Source organism: Dipodomys spectabilis, unplaced genomic scaffold, assembly GCF_019054845.1.
Source record: "Dipodomys spectabilis isolate Male_0828 unplaced genomic scaffold, ASM1905484v1 ptg000273l, whole genome shotgun sequence".
NCBI lineage: Eukaryota > Metazoa > Chordata > Mammalia > Rodentia > Heteromyidae > Dipodomys > Dipodomys spectabilis.
Window position 1 is genome coordinate 2071639 of NW_024870950.1, and position 18826 is coordinate 2090464.

The 18826-nt window shown below is 43.3% G+C and overlaps 1 protein-coding gene across 2 annotated transcripts in view; it reads right to left on the reverse strand.

Annotated features, from left to right (window-relative positions):
• Nucleotides 1–18826, reverse strand: part of Wwox (WW domain containing oxidoreductase) — a 739180-nt gene that overhangs the window by 401738 nt on the left and 318616 nt on the right. Inside the window, exon 9 of one of the 2 annotated variants that reach the window (XM_042700812.1) lies at nt 18328–18388. The exons of the other annotated variant lie outside the window; for it this stretch is intronic. Within the exon in view, the coding sequence (XP_042556746.1) occupies nt 18353–18388 (36 nt within the window). The 3' untranslated portion in view covers nt 18328–18352. Of the gene's footprint in view, nt 1–18327; nt 18389–18826 lie in introns of those variants that run through there. 2 annotated transcript variants of the gene reach the window in all.

Sequence of the window (18826 nt, forward strand, 5' to 3'; positions counted from 1 at the left end):
AAACAGTGAGATTACTGCATGACATAATAGGGATTTTCAAACTGGGGGGGGGGGGGGGGGGTTATAGAATCTTAGGATGGTATCTTGTAGGTTTAAAAACAAAGGAAAAGAGTTCCCATTAGGGATAATAAATGCAGTACACGATGACCCTGAGTATATTACTTAACAAAAATTCTCCTATCTCATCTTCATCATTGGGCTCCAGTAAAGGGGAAATGAGATTATCTGTGAGTTTTGGTATAACCCACAATGTGCAAGAGGCATTCAGTAAGTGTCAGTTGCTCCTGATAGTAAACCCTTGACTCTGTCATCTCAAGCAAGTCATTTATAGTTTATGATGAATGCTTGTCTCACCTTGTGTTCTGTGTCATTACTGGGGCTTGAATTCAGAACCTGGGTGCTGTCCTGAGATTTCTTTGCTCAAGGCTAACACTCTACCACTTAAGGTACGGCTCCACCTCAGACTTTTTGCTGGTTAATTAGAGAGCAGAATCTCAAGGACTTTTCCGCAGAGGCGGTGTTTGAACTCCAGTCCCCATATCTCAGCCTCCTGAGGAGCCAGGGTTACAGGAATGAACCACCAGTACTGGATTTTGTTTTGGTTTATTGTTTTTATTTGTTCTGTTATTTTTGAGACAAGGTCTTACTTTGTAGCCCAGGCCTTGAAATTACAATCTTCCTGTTTTAACCACCTGAGTGGTGGGATTATAGGTATTTGCCATTATGCCCAACCCATTTTTTTCTCATTTCTGAATGAGCAGGGCGATGGGGGGAGGACGGGGCTGGTGGGGGGGAGGAGTATCTAATACAAGATGGCAGCAAGTGAAGATGATGACAAGCACTGAATGAGAGAAACCTAGCAGCGTAGAGGCAGGAAATGTTTGTGTCTTCCTCTTTGTAAGGAAGGGCAGGGAGGCGTGAAAAGGCCTATCATGTCTCAGGCTGTCGGTGTGGTTATCTCCTGAAGGGATTGTGATATCAAATTCCATGAAAAGAAGGGAGCTCTGTAGCTTGGCTGACAGCAGGCAATGTTAGCTACAAGATCCAAAAGATGAATGACAAATGACAACACAGAGCCTGCCACATGTGCCATAGTGTCCTTGATACCTGGAACCTGCCTGAGCTAGGGAAAGAAAGAGCCAGGATGCCCCGGGAGGAGGGGGCAAAGCCTGAGCTAGGCAAACAAACAAATACACAAACAACAAGAAAACCAAGTCAGGCTGAAGTTACTTTCAAGCAAGAATGAATTCAAGAACTTTTGCTAGGACCACCATGGGGAAGAGGAGAAGAAGCAAGGATACAAAGGGCCTTCTGCCAGCCCCTCCCTTAATGCCAAGTGCCCTTGCCCCTGGAAAGCCCTGTTGGAGGCCGTGGGAGTGTACCCAGCTTTGTCAGTCGAAGGCTCTGCTAAGGAATCCCCAGCCTCCTGGCCAGGTACTACGCACTGCTCTCCTCTTGGTCCTAAATAGATCAACATTTGGCCTGAGCTTGCAGATTACTTTTTATGGGCCATGCCATTTAAGCTGTCCCTGTGGTCAGAAATAGCCCAGGGCTCGTTAGGACACAGTCCTGGAAATCTGACATTCCATTTACTTCACTGAGACATGGCTGAAGAAGTTCTTTTCAGGTTAAGGTTTTGAGCAACTGATCCATAACCGCCTTTGCAAACGCCGGCAGAGAGGCCTGAGCAGGATGGAGAGGCAGGCCAAGCGGTCTCTCAGCCTTTCTGCTTCTTTTACAACCTGCCCTCGGGCGCTCAATTGGACATACCAACCCAGACAGATGAGGCAGGAAGAAAATGCTGTTAAATGGTATTTTGAGTACTGCTAACATTACTGAAGTAGACAGTTACTGAGCGTACAGCCTGATGTACATTTGTACGTGTCCACTACAGAATCTAGTCACCAAATCAACACACACGTCACTCCACACACATCAGACTTTCTCCAGCCCTTCAAGATTATTGTTAACCTTTTGGCAGGATGATCACTATTCTTCCTTTCCCATGGAGAAGTTCTGGCTGCTTCTGACCTGTACACAAATGGTATCACAGAACAGTGAAATATCTGGTTTTTCTCAATCAACAGCATGCTGGGCTCTCAGCATTATAATGCGTATGAAAGTCATGCTTCTGCCCTTGTGTTGGACTCCCTCAGGGCAATCTTTTGTGTTCAGTCCTCACTCTGAACCCAACAGAAAGAAATGAGTGCACCAGCTTGGATGATGAGGAAGAGGGAGCTATTGGAGATTGGGTGACCCAATATAAAAATCTCAGTTCTGGAAGTTAGCGCATGGGTTGTGGATCTAAATGCTCAGACTATACACACACACACAAACACACACACACACACACACACACACACACACACACACACACGCATGCACATACATACATATATTCATACATAAATACATACACACATATGCATTTCCTCTTGTTCTTCTTGGCCAATCTATACTCAATGATTGGGATGGAGCTATGTCAGGATTTTCTTACAGGGTCTGATACACTGAAAACGGCAATATATTTTAACAATGGCAATGATAATAATTAAAACAAACAAACCAACAAAAGCCTAGTGATGGTCATTAGACCAGGCCTGGGGTCAGTGTTGTGAAGCCCAGAAAGATGGCGGTAGCCATGGTCCTAGGCCTCGTGAGTCTTACAGCGAGGTTCAGAAGACAGAAAACGAGCACACAAATGATTTACTAATTGCATCCTACAGTGAATGGGAAGCGGTGGACATTATGTCAGTGCAGCATTCTCCGTGTTGGAAAAGGAGGAGCTAAGGACCTTCAGCAATGTCACACAGCAGTGATGCGAAGATGCCTAAAATATTCCCCCAAATAGGTATGCAGCACTAACCAGCTCTGCTCTAATAAACCTCTCCACCTGAGAGGCTCAATTACATCTGCAGTGGAGGCTTCAGAAAGAGCACTTAAAAAGGCAGCTTTGCCCTTGACTCTTGATTCTGCATGTCAAAAGCACTTAACTCAAAACCCTCTGGATTAACAGCAGGACATCAGGGCCCCGGGCCCCAGGTCCTCCCTTCAAGCCTTGACACTGAAGGCTCTTCAATTGTCTTTACACCATCACTGCATCCTTCCCCGCCTGGAGAGCTGCATTCCGGCCCTGGCAGGCCTCCTTCTCAAGGAATGGCGGCCACAGAACCTATGACTTACATTTTATCTTATGACTGGAGATTCTACTTCAGAAGGAAATAAAAATGAAAATAATACTCTACTAATTAATAGAGGTCATTAAGAAGTGATGCTAGAGTCCTTGAAAAAGTGGGGCATTCTCATCTAACAGTGGGGGCATAGAGAAAATTCAGGAATTGTCAGAACTACCATGGAAAAGCCAGAGTTTCCTTTGAAACCATTGCTGCCATTTTGTCAGGAGGAATATGAGATACTCATTACTTTTGGTTGAAGCACCAAGCCAAGCAGCTGTCTGGGTCCATAGACCAGGTAATTATACAAGCTACATCTTTAATAACTTTATAAGGTGCTTCATGTAAGAGACTCACATGGTCAAACATCTCAAGAACAAAACATCCACTCCATCCAACTCCTATCCAAGTCAAGAGCTGTGAGCAGGGAAGGGAATGGAGACAGGGCCGGCACTGTGTGAATTCTGGTTTCTCTCCCCTGCGGTTAAACTGGAAGGGGTGACAAGTGTGCTTGAGATGCACTCAAGGTGACTACGACACCTCAAAGTCAAGGTCCTTCTTCCCGTCATCTTCCTGTCTTCACCCAGGCAGAGTTCCAGGACACGATGGGCACTGGGCACACCAGTGGAAAGGCCTCACATAAGTGGCCTGGGCACTGGGACAGGATGCAGCCAGGTGGCAGGGTAAGGTTCCATCTTTCTAGTGGCTGGGAGTCATCCTTTAGCTCAACTTGAAGGAGACTTGTCCATTACTGCATTCACAATACCACATTTACTATTTAATGGAAAGGAGAGGTCATTTGCCATTTACAGGAAATGACAAAGCAGAGATTCCTGCATCAGGCGGAGGTTGGAGTAGTCAACAACAATGACATCTCCCCATCCCCACCCCACCTCACTTTTTTTTGCCAGACCTGAGGCTTGAACTCTGGGCCTGGGCGCCCCTGAGCTTCTTTTGTTCAAGGTAAGCACTCTACCACTTGAGCCACACAGCACCACTTTCAGTTTTTTTGAGTAGTTTATTGGAGATGAGTCTCATGAAGTTTCCTGACCTGGTTGGCTTTGAACTGTACTACTCAGATCTCAGCCTCCTGAGTAGCTAGGATTACAGGCAAGAGTCACCAGTGCCTGGATTTAATGACATCTTTGTGAGGCTGCCACGGATGAGTAAAGAATCCGAAAGGTAAGAGTTACATCTGAAGGTTTTCATTAAGCTAAAATTTCAAACTGTCCTGGCAAACCAAAGGACTGGATCTATACCCCAGGCAATATTAGTTTGCAGGAAGCATAGGATTTTTGGAAAAATAAAGCTTGACATGTACATGTCACAAATATGTCCTATTGATATAGAATATACTTTGATGCCCCATTTTCATCTATGTTAATATAATTAACATCTATATCTATATCCAACAGTAACCTCAAATGACAAGCGTGACATAACCCAGCAGCAATCGCTATCAAAAGTATAGATCTGATTTTATTTTTACCTTCACCTGACGTACTTTGGCTAGGTATTGACCACTTCGGAGCATTCTTCTGATCAATAACGCACTTGTGCAGAACATATAACTGTACATTTTCTGCTTGCATAAACCCATAGATAATGAGCACCAACAATTGCACAGAGAAAACAAAGATGTCCCCGTACACAGTGTTTCTCCTCAGAGGACTCACCTGAGAATGATCTTGCCTTGCCTACAAATGAAATATTTAAAGCAATGTTTTGATGCCCCAAGTTATACCTGACATATTCGTCGATTTTCACAGACGCAAGGGGTGATTAGATTTGGGGGTCAGTTCCATTCAGGTCATCTTGAGACCACACATTTTAATTTCAAATGGAGGATGACAAACCTGATAAGCAAAACTTTATAAAATAAAAGGAGATGAAATCAACTTACACTACTAGTTGGTATGGGGAGAACTTTTGTATTAAGTCCTGTCATCTAAAGGTAGGGAACTTGGTGTTACAAGAGATAATTTTCCTGACAAATAACCTTGATAAGTTAAGGCATCTACAAAATGCATTGGTATAGATGACTTCTTCCATCCATAGTCTTTTGTTCCTGAGGTGGCAGGGACAGGAGGAAGGGGAAAGAGACCTTGGTCTTTTGTTTCCAGGCATTTCTTGGTAAGAACATTATTCTTGAAGGTTTCTCAATAATCTGGAAAGATCATCACTACTAAAGTGTGAGATGCTAAGACAATGAGACAGGTCAGAACAATTGCAAAGGGTTAAACTACAAAGGCAATGAGATGGCCTACAAGTGCTTTAAAACTCAATTAAAATAAAACCAGCTCCTGTTAGTTTTTCCAAATCAGATTTAAGACTCATTCTGTATTATCTATTCAAACGAAAAGGGGTACAACAATTGAATTTTGAATTATGCTCACCCATTTTCTCAGTTACAGAAAAATGTTGGCTTCCAGCTGAATTAATACAATAGCCACATGCTCAAGACCTTTAATTACCTAATTAATGTAGTGTCACTTTAGCAATTCGTTCAAATGACCACATGTAACTTTTCTTTCCACAAGATCAGAATTGTAAATATGTTTAAAATATGGATTATACAGTGCCATAGCCCATGCATTAAGGAGAGATAACTACAATGAAAAATAGACCAAGGCTGGGCGCTGGTGGCTCACACCTACAATCCTAGCTACTCAGGAAGCTGAGATCTGAGGGTCATGGTTCAAAGCCAGCCCCAGCAGGAAAGTCCATGTGACTTTTATCTCCAATTAATCACCAGAAAACTGGAAGTGGTGCTGTTGTCTCAAAGTGGTAGAGCACTCGCCTTGAGCAACAGAGCTCAGGGACAGCACCCAGGACCAGAGTTCAAGACCCATGACTAACCAAACAAACCAACCAACCAAGAGCAATAAAGCTTTTGATTTTAAAATGCACCAAACCAACTTTAATCAGATCAAAGAGTGATTCTGTATGTAAGTTCACAGATGTCCTATACGTATCTACCAACAAGCAGTACGTACTTGCAAGGTATGTTTGAGAGAAGAGGGGTGTAGAGGCGTTATGCAAAGATATTTTAATAAAGAATCCATTCTAACGAAAGCCATGATATATGACATCATAAAGTGAATAACAGCTTCAGAACAACTCACTAAATACCGCCCTTTCGCCTCCCTTTCTTATCACCCCACTCTCAAAGTAGCCGTCAGGTAAATCCCTCACATGCTCTGCAAACCAGCATCACTGCTGCTTCTGTAATTTCCAGGTACCAGAGCTTTTGGGTTATAAAGCTAAAATAGGAAAGGGTGTTTATACTAAAGAGGTTTATTTTGGTGCCATTTGCTCAGTCCTTGCATTTGGTAATTAGTTTGCAGTGGGAGAACTAGCCACACCATTGGGCAACTGCCAGGGAGCCATTTCTGATGAGCAACAGCCAGGAGAGGAGACGCTGAGAATTCGAAATCACAGAGGCAAAGGGTCTGCAGGTGAGATGATCTTAGCATGGGTGGAAGTCCCCTCTTGGCAAAGGAAATGCCAAATGCAGCCTGATGAAGCAGGCAGGCTTCACCCAGAGTAGAGTGCCACCTCTGGGCCTCAGAACAGCGAGCGCATCGGCCAGCGGACATCTTCACCCAGGGCTCAGGCATTCATGACTGAAGTCTGGTTCAGAGTGAAATGAAGAGACTCTCCTGGAGTTCCTGGCAGTCATGGTGTTTGCTTTTTGGTTTTTTTGGGGGTGGAGACCCAAATGCTTCTTGGCTCATTTCTCCATCTGTACTGCGCATCCCATCAACTTTCTGTATCCCTTCAACTTTCTCACTGCACACCACAAATCAGGGATTGCCTGGCTGCTTCCTTCTCGTTCTCCTTCTCCTTCTCCTCCTCCTCCTAGTCCTCCTCCTCCCTTCCTCCTCCTCCTCCTTCCTGTGTTCCCATTGCAGCTCTACCTCTCCTACCTCTTATTCTAGGTTAACTGCACCCTAAGCAAATTAATGCCATGTTGAGCTGTAATTTATTGAAGGATTTATTTCCATGACTCAACCACAAACACAACCACACATGTCCTTGGATATTATACCCATAAAAGAGAAGCTTCACAATTACCACTGAAACAATGAAGGGATTTTTAACCTCTCCCAAAACAAAACCAGAGGAAAACAAAATCACAATTGAGAGATCAAACAGGATGGTAAAACAGACAATATGAACAAGGAAGAAAAACCAACCAATTAACAACAACAGCAAAAAGTCTATGCAAAGATTCAGAAAAAGAAAAACATGGATGTGAGATCATACATTGCTATTAGGGTTAGTTTGTTTTTAATAAAGGCTGCTTAAAAGGGAGAATCGACAAAATTAAAAATAAATAAAGCTGTAACAACAGTGCAAGTGATGTTCACTATTTATGCTGTCCAGAAACGTGACATTCTACAGCATCCAACACATTCCAGGTATAACAAATGCAGTACCAGAGACCACACAGAAAACCAGCTTTCAGAGAACCATGAGGTTGTATTCATTTTCACTTACTTACAATATTGAGGCATCATATAGATCTTCTGCTAAATGACCCAGAGGCAGAAAATGAATTTCTTTCATTCAGTTCATCACACCTTCCTGTCTATGTATCTATCTTTGTGAATTTGTCCTGTGTGTATATACACATATACCATATTTAACTTATGTCACAATTTATTATTTGTGCAGAGTTATCACATTTAAATACAAAAAAATGAATGTCAAGGAGCAAATCTAATGATATAATATTATTGTTAATTGTCAAACAGGCAAAAATTAAATCAATACTAGCTTAATAAATGTATATTATCTTGTGTTAATGCCAAGTAGTCAAAGAAAGTTGCCTAAATACATTATAAGTTGTCTACATGAACAAAGAGTATGTATTTTTCTTGCTTTGAAATCGAGACCTCTACGACAAATGTTCTTGTGAAAATACTAATTAACAAGTCTCTGTTGTTTGGAGGAACCCTGGCCATTAGGGCAATTCAACAGCAAAAGTCTGTCAAAGTAAAATCCTGAAGGTGAGTTATCCACGGCACAGGCCTAAACAAGATCACTGGGAAGTGTGCTAAATTGGGAGCCTCACACTGACACTCCCTATGGAGGGAGGAGTCAGCAGAGGCTTCTCAAAAGGTGGGCAGTACAGAGCTCAGAATTGGGGGTCACCATACACCTCAGGGAAGGTGCAAATGATAAATGTGCATACAGTCTTGCCCACTTAAATAATCTAGCAATGGCTCGGAGAGGTTAAGTAAACTGTTAAGGTCACAAAACTGGGAAATGGAAGGGGCTGGCTTTGAAATTAGTTGGTCCGGCTACAAAGTGGAAACTCATACCTAGGGAGCTTTCTCCTTGGTGAAGTTGGTGTTGGATGGACAGTAAGCCAGATAAGATGAACTAGGATCAGGGAACAGTTTACTCATGGTCCCAGTGCTGGAATTTGGAGACAAATGCTGGAAATCTGACCCTGAAGCTAAAAATCTCAATATTTCAAATAAAAACAATTGTCTTCCTCCCTGATCCAAAAGATTAGACAGAAAGTCGATCTGGCAAATACTCATTTTCCATACTCCCTCCTCCTTGGAAGGTGTAAAACTCCCCAATTGCAGTGCATTTAGCTGTGTACATGTCCTAGGCCATGTGATGAAGTGAAGGAGGCTGGGTCTGAGTCTAGTCCTTATAATACTACACTGTCAGCCTGAGCTCCAGAATGACACCGAGGAAACATTTTGGATGGTTTGTCAATGTAATGATAGCTACCTAATATAGAGTAGAAACAAAGTGGAAAGAACAATGATCCAGCCACAAGCAAGCAAGCAGGCAGAGGATGGGGGAATTAAAACTTGGAGGACTTACTGAGAAAGGACTAAGATGTTCAAGCTAACATACATTTTGCTGGCTTGTTTTTGCTTTTATTTTTATGTCAGTATCCAGACTTGAACTCAGGGCCTAGGCACTGTCCCTTAGCTTTTTCATTCACAGTTGGTACTCTTACCACTTGAGCCACAGTTTCACTTCCAGCTTTTGGGGTAGTTAATTGGAGAAAACATCTTAGGGACTTTCCTACCTAGATTGGCTTTGAACGGTGGTCCTTAGATCTCAGCCTCCTGTGAGTAGCTAGGATTATAGGAGTGACCACCAGTGCTTGGCTTCAAGTTAGGATTCCTACATGGTACATGCTGCCACAGTTGTAAGGCCTCACCACATATACTTAAAGGGACAGAAATGGAAAGATGTCTGCTTCAGAGGCTACTAGAATAAAAGACACTGATCATTTTGAAACCCAGTGCCTCTAACCAAGGATAATAAGCAAAAGACACAAACAGACATGACATCAAAGCTTGAGGATGCCTTTGGAAGCAATACGTTTTGAGTTGTTGGGTTGAATAGGAGGCAGAGGTACATTCTATGAGCTGTGAAAACCTGGGAAGCATTCAGTGCTGCAGAAAAGGTGGGGAGACACAGGTGAAGGGGTGAGAGAAGCCACTCAAAAGGTTCCCCAGGATTATGACGACTTCTTCTCCCCTTTGAGATGCAGGCTGTATTGAAGTTCCCTTAAAAAATTCATACAGGAGAATCATTCTATGCAACTGTAAGAAGGAGACTGTCAGACAACATTCCCAATTCAATATTATATTGTGCTTCAAGAAAAGATTTCCATATATTCTAGATTAAAAAAGCCTCATAAATAAATGATAATCTGGTACATGCTCTGAAAAATGAAAAAATAATTTTGTGTTTGCATTTTACTCCACAGAGTAAAATTTAATCTCTCTTTTAATATAGCATGGTTTATATAAAGAGGTAAAAAGATGTAACCTTATGAAAATTGATTTTTTTACATGTTTAAAAATGTTCCTTACTATATTTATTGAGGCATTTTCTATCTGTGGGTAAGGAGAGATAGCAAGCACCGACAACCTCACCATATTGAGTGGAAAGTAAATGCGAGTATTGTGATTTGGACTGATGGAGTTTTCTCTACAGTGTTAAAATAATTAAGACTAAACAGTGTTCACATCATTGTTAGGCAACCTGCTTTTGCATGTGGGCACGCTCTCTGACATGCCATTTAATTAAAATGTGGCAAAGCAGTGAGACACACCCCTTTGGGGATGACAGTACATGTTATGTTTCCATTTTGTCACAAATACTACCACAGAATCTTCTTAAACATTCCTTAACCTTCAAAACTTATACCACAAAATGGATGCTATTTTATCAGTTAACAATAAAATGTTTTTCTGAAATGGCTGTCTGTATTAGTTAACATTCCCAGCTCTACCTGCTTTTCTATATCCATATCAGTGTTTATTTCTGCCTAACTACTTAGTTTCTGCCGATGGTATGTGAAATAATTTCTCACTACTGTTTTTTGTTGGTGGTGGTGATCATTGGGGCCTGAACTCAGGGCCTGGGCTGGGAGCTTTTTTAACTCAAGCCTAGACTCTAACATTTTGAGCCACAGCTCTACTTCTGTTTTTTAGGTTGTCAATTGGAGATAAGAGTCTCATGACCTTTCTTGCCCAGGCTTCAAACCATGATCCTCAGATCTCAGCATCCTCAGTAGCTGGGATTATAGGTATGAGCCACCAATGCCCAGCTCATTATTATTTTCATTACAATACTTTCCAGCTACTGAATTTGGACATATTTTTGATAATAGGATACAATTTTCAGGACACCTAGAATTCTAAGACAGACACCTGCTTTACAGAAGCTGAGAAAAAGTTATTAATAAAGTTAAAGAGTAATGCCAAACAAAGTATGTTTTAAAAAGTATGTTATATCAGAATGCCTATAATAATGTGCGATGTGGGTAGGTGGGAATATATATTGCATTTAATTTTTTTCTTATTGTTATTATAAAGGTGATGTACAGAAAGGTTAGAGTTACATAAGTCAGATAAAAAGTACATTTGTCAGACAAGACATGAACTCATTACCTTCATTATGTAACTGTAACCCTTCTGTACAGCACCTTTACAATAAAATTAAATTTTTATAAAAGAGTACATTTGGTACTGGTAGAATGACCCTGGGCAAGTCATTCACCTTTCTAACCCATAACAGTCAAACAAAAATGCTATGTAATCAACACATTCATAAGCAGCGACACATAAAGAAAAGCTTCTGTGCACCTCTAGCACGTAGAACCTGTCACTGCCTCTCTCTCCCCGGGCAGGTCTTTGGACATTGTACTTTGAATATATACAGCTTGCCTAAATGGACACAAAGAAAAGATCGATATTTCTCTTTATACACAGACCTCAATTCTGAATGTAAAAATCTCAGGGCATATGAACAAGCCCTCTGGCCAGCACAATCTCTTCAGTGACAAATAACACTTGCCTTGACGGGCATCTCTATGCTACTGGATCCTTCCGCCAAAGACCTGCTTCCTCTAGCTCTGAGATGGCCCTCCTTCTCATCCTTGAAGCCTCACCTTCACCTGGCCAGCCATCCTTTCTGAGCTGCTGCACTTCCACGAGGGCAGGTCCTCTCCAACTCGGGGCTAGGGTTGCTTCCGTGTCACCTTGCCCCTTTGCCTCGCTCCCCCCGTGGACTGAGAATGGGAGAGGAAGCACCGGCTGCATACAGGGGATCTGTGCATCCCTAGCACCTTGAACAGCACCCCACTACAAGCAGGCAGTCATCTCTGAGGTAGTTCACCTGAAATACACTAAACACCATTAAAGGCCTTGATGGTAGAGCTAGATATTTATTTGCATGCGTGCGTGCATGTGTGTGTGTGTGCGTGTGTGCGTGCGTGCGTGTGTGTGTGTGTGTGTGGCCACAGAGCCCTCAACCAGTATCTCCACCTCAATAGATTGCCCTGGAACTGAATTTCTGAACAGGAAAATGGGACCCCTAGCCTTCCTGGGGTCTCATCTATTCCTTCCTGATCATAAGCATGCAATAAAGAAATTATATGAACATACATCAACAAAACACTGTATTTTCTTTATTGTTATATCCACTTGATAGCTTTAGAGTTTTAATCGTGCCAATAACCATCCCATTGCAAGCTCTTAAGGATGGAAACCATCTCTTATCACATTTGAAATTCAAAGAGGAAGCTCAGAGAGCACCATGTGACAAGAGGGAGCAATGGATATTTATGATCAAGGAAGACGAGCAGCTAGAAGTAGGAGCTTGTCGATGAGGTCACATCTTATTACGAATATGGTTTATTACCAACTTCTACAGATACAGTCTCTCTGGTCAATAAGAAAAGGGTAAAAGGTTCAAGATAAGGAAGAAGCACTTTATAAATGAAAACGTTCACTAATGAAATTAGTATCGTTATTGCAGGAAGTGCTAATTTTCCTGCTCACTGAGAGTTTAATAAAAATGTTATGTCTACTTTAGAACTGTGATTAATCAGGCTGGTATTGAGAAGTGCATGGATTCCTTTTCAACAAAGCAATTTTCAAAATTTGAAAAGGTGTAAATTTCATGCAAATTGCTTCATAATCATATATGTACAAAACGGAGCTGACAAAATTGCAGTTTGGAAAGGAATCATTAACATTTAACTTTTTTCCCCTGCATTTTTTTTCTTCCTTTCTCTCCCTTTCTCTCTTTTCCAGATGCTTCTGGAAAAGTATGTTATAAATTAGAAGACACCGCCAACTGAAACACATACAAGAGGATGTCAAAATACAGTAATACTTTAAACAAACTAACTGAGGATGTTAAGTTACAACAGCAGTGGGAGATAGAAAAATGAGAAGGAAATCAGTGTTTTCATGTGATTTAAAAAATATATTCACTCATTTATAATATTTTTTCTAAATCTTCTCTTTTTTCCCTTTTAAAAAATTGCTACTGTACAGGTGATATACAGATAGGTTACAGTTACAGAAGTCAGATAAACAGTATATTTCTCTTTAAACCATGTCACCCCTTCCCTTGCTCTCTCCCTGTTTTCCCACGTCCCCACCTACCCACAAGTTGTATAGTTCATTTTCAACATCGTTTCTCTCTCTGTCTCTATATATGTGTATACACACACATACACACACATATGCATATAACTTTCTTCTTTAACCAAGAGCACATCTTTGGCAAAAAAAAAAAAATTACAGATTCCTTTGGTTCTTTTTTGGAAAGGCCCAGATCTCTTGTCTCATTTCAAACAATTATCTTGCTGCTGAGATAAGATGTTCTCTACCATAATTCTTCCAGCCCTAAGGTCTGCTATGACCTCAGGTCCAGGGCTGACATCCAGTGTCTCCAATCTCACTGAGCACAAGGGCTGCCTGGAGATCGAGCACGAGCTGTGGGGATCTAAAGGAGACCGTTCAGGTGGAACTATAACAGTGTCAGCAGTATCACATGCTTCCACCGATGGTCCTTAAGACTTGCAAGACACAAGCAGAAAAGCAAAGATGTTAACAGTGTGTCATCACACGTTAGTTCTGGCCTTTAAGATACTGTGAAGCTTTTTTTTATTTTCCAATTTCTTTTTTTTATATTTAACTTAGGAAGCAATGGTTAGGCAGTTTGGGGGTAATAACTCAAGGTGATTCTAAGCAGGCTATGTATCACCAGGGTTCTTTGCATTGGGCAGACAGGATAATGACAGGTAGAAGCCATTCCCTTCCCCCAACTTCACCCTCTCCCTAAAATGATGGTGCCCCTCCACGCAGCTGTTATGCACAGCCGATGTTCTGGAGTTCTTCAGAGGGTGGTTTTTGGTTAAAATGGCATATTTTAGAACCATATGGTCACATGCCTTAATGCACACTTTTGAATTCCCCATGGATTTTTTTTCCCTATATCAGTGCTCCTCTGCCCCTAAGTGTCTCAGGCTCCGTGTGTAAATAAGACAAAGGTTCCTGCCGCCTCCCATCACGGAGTGGTGAGCAGGGGTTTAACATGGCAACACATTTTCCATTATACACTAAGATTAATAAACCTTGCCAGGCCCCGGATGAGCCACTGGAAAACAAGGGCAGTAGGGGGCTCGTTTCTGTTCCATTAGCCACAGGATGAGCTGCAGGCCCGCCACACTCTGTCACTCCAGCCTGGTAATGGGCCTGGCGGAAACTGTCCCACAGCTGCCCAGGCTCGCTTACAGCCGGGAAGCTTCTCCTTCGCTTGTCCTTAAGGGGCAAAGAAAGCCAGGCCTGGGCCAAGGAGACATTCCACCGCTGGTATAGAAAGCCAGGGGGCTTTCTTTTACGATGATCATTTTATGGTTATTATTGTTCGTATTAATATTAATTTAGTCTATTATACAACACAGGTATGCCTTAAATATACACCAGACTGCAATGGCAGCAGGTAGGCAGAGGAATATTATCTCCTTTCATTTCCCCTCTCCTTTCCTTTCCCCTTCACCTCCTATCTCTCTGTCTCTGTCTCTCTCTTTCTCTGTCTGTCTATCAGTTTCTCTCCCCCCTCCTTCTTTAGTATACAACCCAGGGCCCCTCTTAAAATATGCTCCTTTCTGGAATGGCAGGGTAGGCTTGGGGATCCTGTCAGAGCAGAACAGGTCCTACTTCCTGTCAGGAAGAGAGGAGAGGCTCAGGGGGGGTGCAGAGCGTTGGGAGAGGATCAGGACATGGTGCAAGGCTCAAATCAGGCTTTTGCAGACCACAGGCCTCCCCCAGTTGGGCTTTGTGACCATCACCGGCCACTCTGAGCCACGGTTTCTTCTTCAGCGCTGAGGATGGCGAGGAGGCCTACCTCCCAGGGTGGGATGAGGAGGTAATAAATGCATCACTGCAGCCCCGTGCCAGACACACAGGAAGCATGCAGTAAATGTGTTTCCGCTATGACAACCCAGGCGGGGGCTCCCGTTTTAATTACCATTCTGATTACTATCGATACTGCTGCTAGTCCTGCTACTAGTCACAGAGATATAACCCCTTTGATCTTCAATTCCCCCAACTGTAACCGATGACAGCCAAGCCCTCCGCTGATTGATGAATAAGATAATGGGCAAAAAGCAATCAGCTTGTTCCTGGTTCTGTATCGGTGCTCAATTAACTGTGCATCTCTACCTTTCTGGCAGGGATTCCAGGAGGGGTGCCACTAGCATTCCCCCGCCCTGCATCTGTTGACTATAAACCATATGAGCAATATTCTTTGGGGGTGGGGAGGGAGGTAGGCGGAGTCCTGGGAGGCAGGAAGTATCCTCCACACTGCTCTGAGCGCCTGCCAATGGGGGGGCGGCATCACTGGGGACAAAGAGCTTTGGCACAGCACTCCTATGATGTGTACAATTGATGCCTAATATTCTACAGATGAGGCCCAAAAAGATCAGAAACAACAACCTCAAGAATGCTAGGTTGGTTTGAGACACATAGAGAGAAAGCCACAGGACCCCTCCTGGTTGGGAGGCTGCATGGCCTCCACCCCTCCGGTCAGTTCCCAGCCCATGGAGGGGAGATGTGAGTGTGGGCACTGTAATGGGGTGAAAGTTAGGGAACATCCCTGGGATGTGATGATGCTTGAAAAGGGGACTTTGGAAGGGACTGCAGAGCTTGAGATGGGGTCCAAAGGGAAGAGAAAGAAGCCTCAGCCCTCTGGCTTCTTGCCACAGGAGTGCATGGCAAGAAGTCAGCCACTGAGGAACCTGCAGGAGAGCCCTCACCAGACACCAGGTTTGCCTACCATCTGCCCTTGTACCCCTGAGCAGTGAGGAATTCCTCACTCAGGCAGTGAGGAATCAGTACTCCGTTGTGCAGCCACCCAGCACCCACAGTTTTGTTTCAGCAGCCCAGGCAGAAGGGGTGACAGTGGTGTGTAAATCAACACCTGCTCCATGAATGTGAACCACCCTGGGCTTGATCACCCTTACCCTGAAAGTGTAAGCTCACCGCAGCTTCTCTAGCAAGATCCAATCACAGAGCAGCCCCTTGATAAAGTTTCTCTTTCCTTTCCTTCCTCCCCTCCCCTCCTTTTCCTTCCCTTCCCTTCCCTTCTATACCCTTCCTTTCTTTCCAGTTTTTTTATTTTTTGAAGCAGAGAATTGTTATATAGCCCAGGCTGGCCTGGAACTCATGACCCTCCTACTTCAACTTCCCTAAAGCAAGGATGCCAAAAACAGGTGGCTTGGAGTAACTTTCAAACCTCTGCTGTTTCAAGTCTGCAAAAATGTGCAGCTGGTCAACCTCAGGCTCCTGAAGCCCACAGACACCAACTGCTCCAGCTAAGGGGAAAAAAGGTTCTATAACACTAGGGGTCCCATTTTGGGAGGGGCAAGAGTCAGGGGCCCTTTTTAGTCTACTGTGGACACTGACTGTCAGGGTTTATAGAATGGATGTCTGTCCACCAAGGCAAACTGGAAATGGTTCTTAATACCAAAGGATGCCATGAATCAGATCAATGATCAGTTCTCTTGGATAATGTATCATGGTTTATTCAATCCAAAAGCAGGTAGGTGGAAGAGAGATGGCCTCCCTAAGGCTTTTGGGTTCTCAAAGTCTATTTTTATTTTCTCTTTCAATAGGAAAAAGGTGTGTGTGTGTGTGTGTGTGTGTGTACACGTGTGTGCTCAATCTCTTCTACATTAGCACTGTTGAGTTTGGAGCTGGCATGCTTTGTCAGTTGTCTTCCTGAACTACCCTGTGCTGCCCTGAAATTGCAATTGCTTACACGATAGTCAGAGCATCAAAAATAAATAAATAACTGAGATGAAAGGAGAGCAGCACAAGGGTAGCACTCAGCCCGTACACAGAAAAACAGACTGGAAAGAAAGTATTGTCAAAAGTGTTTTGCAAATGACATTTTCAGCAATATAAATTATGATTTATTTTTCCATGTAATCATCTTGATTGCAGACATCCTTTTGGAGAAATCACACTGCTGTTGGCTAGCTTTTTAAAGCCTCACAAGACAACTTTCCAACCTGATTAGTATGTATGATGGGAAATCAGATACATTATATTTAGCTTGAAGTGCAGAGCGCCCTGGATGCAAAGAAAGGAAGAAAGAAAGACAGGGGAGGATTGAGGAAAAAGAGGAGGAAAAAGAACAGCTGTAGTTCTCCAAAGAATCTGGTGGCACAGGGCGGGGAAGGAGGGGAGCTGAGAAGGGGAGCTATTTGGCGTGCTCAGGTGGTCTCCATGCAATTAACTGACGGTGTTGAGAAGTGACAGGATGCGATGGCTATACTCCGTGCAGGCTCCTGCTCTTGGGTTACAACACCAAAGAGCTCCAAGCTTCCATGGATACCATCTTTCCTGAGTTGAAGATCATCAGCCCTGGCTTGGATTCCATGATATGAGGGGCCCAGGGTGCAGGGGGCCCCGTGTCACAGTGTCCTCTATCAGCTCCCAGCCAATGGTTAAAAAGGAGCCAGGACCAAGTAAGCACCAGTGCCTCATGCCTGTCATCCTAGCTACTCAAGAGGCTAAGATCTGAAGATCATGGTTTGAAGACAGCCTGGGCAGATAAGTCCAGGAGATCTTATCTGCAATTAACCACCAAAAAGCTGGAAGCAGAGGTTTGGGTGGTAGAATGCCAGCCTTGAACTAAAAAGCTAAGCAAGAAAATGAGGTCCTGAGTTCAGGAGCCAGAACAGCACACAAAAAACAAGATGAAGAAAGAAATGCAAAGATGGGGATAGTAGCTCAATAAACTCTTTTAACTAAAATGATTAGATAGATAGATAGATAGATAGATAGATAGATAGATAGATAGATAGATAGATAGATAGATAGATAGACAGACAGACAGATAGACAGATAGATGACAGATTTTCATCTGTGAAGCCATCCAAAGGCAAACTCCTAAGATCTTGGCTATTTCAGACAAAACAGAAAAAAATGTAGGTTTGGGAGGATGCTGGGAACTGGGATTTCTGCAACAGATTACAAGCCAAGTCATAAATTGAAGTAAAGGACAAAAAGAAGGGAGGGGAAGAGGGATGGACTTGTGGTTTTGTGCCTGTTCACTTGGGGTCCATAAGATAAATGGGCTCAGGATTTCCCTGTCCATTTCTGCTGTACATTCACACGATTAAAGTCATTAGTTAGAACACTCTACCAAGAAGCTACTGTGAGGATGGGGTTTCCCTGAAGGAGGAGGATTGAAAAAAGAAGGCAAAGAAAGAAAGGAAGAAAAGAATCCACAAGGAACACCCAAAAAATATGTGCCTACTAAAACCTGAGCCGTTGGCTGTTGCTCTTGGTGATGCTGGCCTCGGAGTTCTTGCTTCCTGCCTGGCTTCAAGAAGAGACTGCATTTCCACAGCAACAAAGGTGCTTGGGAGGAAAGAGAAACCAAGTGGGGTTACTTTTTTGGTACGTTCACTGGATAATTACTGGTTCTCCGCGGCACACTCACATGCGAGCTGGCTGGCCCTTTCTACTCCCCATTACCCCCGAGGCATCCATGGCCCCTTGGCCTCCATCCTGCCCTACCTGACTCTACTCAAGAGTTCATCTGCTACTATTCTTGCTCCTGGTGAATAGTCTTCCTCATCCAACCCACAGAGCTCCTTCTGAAGTGCATGCTCACGTGCTTAGTATTACACAAGATGGCACAGAGTCTTACAAGTCTTTCCGGGACTTCTCATGCCTCTGAAGAGAAGATTGAGACGGGCTGGGTCATCAGAGACATCTGGCAGCCTTGGCTGCATCTCCAGTCTCACCTCTGCCCACCACACACACATTGTCTGCTGCCCTGAACATCCATGAGGA